At 43.7% G+C, this 1,563-nt stretch overlaps 1 protein-coding gene across 4 annotated transcripts in view; it reads left to right on the forward strand.

Moving 5' to 3' along the window:
- The window catches only part of LOC113213365 (uncharacterized), a 117,360-nt gene that overhangs the window by 86,232 nt on the left and 29,565 nt on the right, over nucleotides 1-1,563 (forward strand). For 3 of the 4 annotated variants that reach the window (XM_052265483.1, XM_052265486.1, XM_052265484.1), the window contains exon 7: nucleotides 327-532. The exons of the other annotated variant lie outside the window; for it this stretch is intronic. In XM_052265483.1, coding sequence (XP_052121443.1) covers nucleotides 327-532 — 206 coding nt within the window. The remainder of the gene's footprint in view (nucleotides 1-326; nucleotides 533-1,563) is intronic. 4 annotated transcript variants of the gene reach the window in all.

Below are 1,563 nucleotides of genomic sequence, written 5' to 3' on the forward strand. Positions count from 1 at the left end.
GTATACAAACCATTTTTACCCGGGGGGGACTTTAGCCTCCTTTTAACAGCCGTTTTACGATGCAAGAACTAAGAATTAAATCCCTTGGGAATTTCTAGTAGTGATTAATAGTGAATCTTCTGGAAATTCCAATAAGTTAGAGGGAAACCCAAGGGCTCGGTTAGACCGGAATGAGTACAACAAAAATCGTTGGGCGTGGGGGGAGGAGCGGGGCAGGATGGGGGCAGTACCCCACTCCTCTCTTCGTCCGACCAGCCCGACGATTTTTGTTATTTCCCTTCCGTTCTAGTCGAGCCCTGGAGTACCCTCTTGACATTGATATGAAGCTGTACAGAAATCCACGCGGGCCTGGTGTCCAGTGCTCGGTACTTGCGCGGACTACTGGCAAGCCTCGTCGCCCAGTGGACTTGCACCGTGTTACTGCTACCGTTTAAAGCTACTGTGGATCTCATCACGGACTTTCGTGTAGACATCGTTGCTCTCACGTGTTTCACGGACATACTTACCATGTTCTTGCCAGCCTGTCTTGTAGGTAAGTCTCCTGCTTTCCCTCTCTCGCACTCTTAAGTAAGGTGAATAGTTTGAGCACCGTGCGAGTAGAGCTCGCCGCACAGAACTCCGGCGCGCTATCCACTTGGCCAAGGCGGACTCCCGGAGCGTTCGGCATTGGAGAGATGCAGGGTGTCCACTCACCGGGAAATCGGGAATTAGCCGGGAATTTTGTAGTGCCGGGAAAAATCGGGAATAAGTCGTTAATTTGACGAGCCCTCCGGGAAAAATTCAAAGAGCCTTACATGAATACCTACATGCATGCAGCAAATACTGCGCACATGATCATGTATGCAGCAAATAGTGTGTACATGGCCATGTATGCAGAGTGTACAACACCTACTAAAACTGGTATTAAGCAAATATTAAATATTAAACATTTTAAACCCTATATAAGATTTTATATAAGCTTTTATAAAAGTCTCTATTTAAAAAAGAGAGGGACAAGGTAAATGTCAGATCAGTGGTCCCAAACAAGTGGTTCGTCTCCGCCCATCTGTTGCACTACCTAGTATCAGCAAATTATTTGCTGTATCAGCAAAATATTTGCTGCATCGGCAAAATATTTGGTGTGGTAGCAAAATTAATTGCTGTGTCAGCAAATTTATTTGCTTTGTCAGCAAAATTTTTTTCCATGTCAGCAAAATTATTTGCTGTCAACAAAACTATTTTTTGTACCAGAAAACTTATTTGCTGTACCAGCAATAAAACTTATTTGCTGTACCAGCAATAAAACTTATTTGCTGTACCACCCGATCTAAAATGAATTGTATGCTTTTGGTTGGCGGCTGTATCGCCCGAGCGAACGTTTGGCGGATATCTCGAGCGTACACTGTAAAAAATCAGGAGTAATTTTGTCTCAAAATGGGAGAGTAATTTTTGTCTCCCACTCGGTAATCCCAATTTACCCTAATAATGGGTTGGTAAAAAGTAATTTATCTCCCACACAACTACATTTATCTAAGAATGGTGAGACAAAATCAGCATTTGGGCAGGTAATTACGTGTTACACCC

The sequence above is a fragment of the Frankliniella occidentalis genome, unplaced genomic scaffold, assembly GCF_000697945.3.
Source record: "Frankliniella occidentalis isolate FOCC.00 unplaced genomic scaffold, Focc_3.1 Scaffold27, whole genome shotgun sequence".
Classification (NCBI taxonomy): Eukaryota; Metazoa; Arthropoda; class Insecta; order Thysanoptera; family Thripidae; genus Frankliniella; species Frankliniella occidentalis.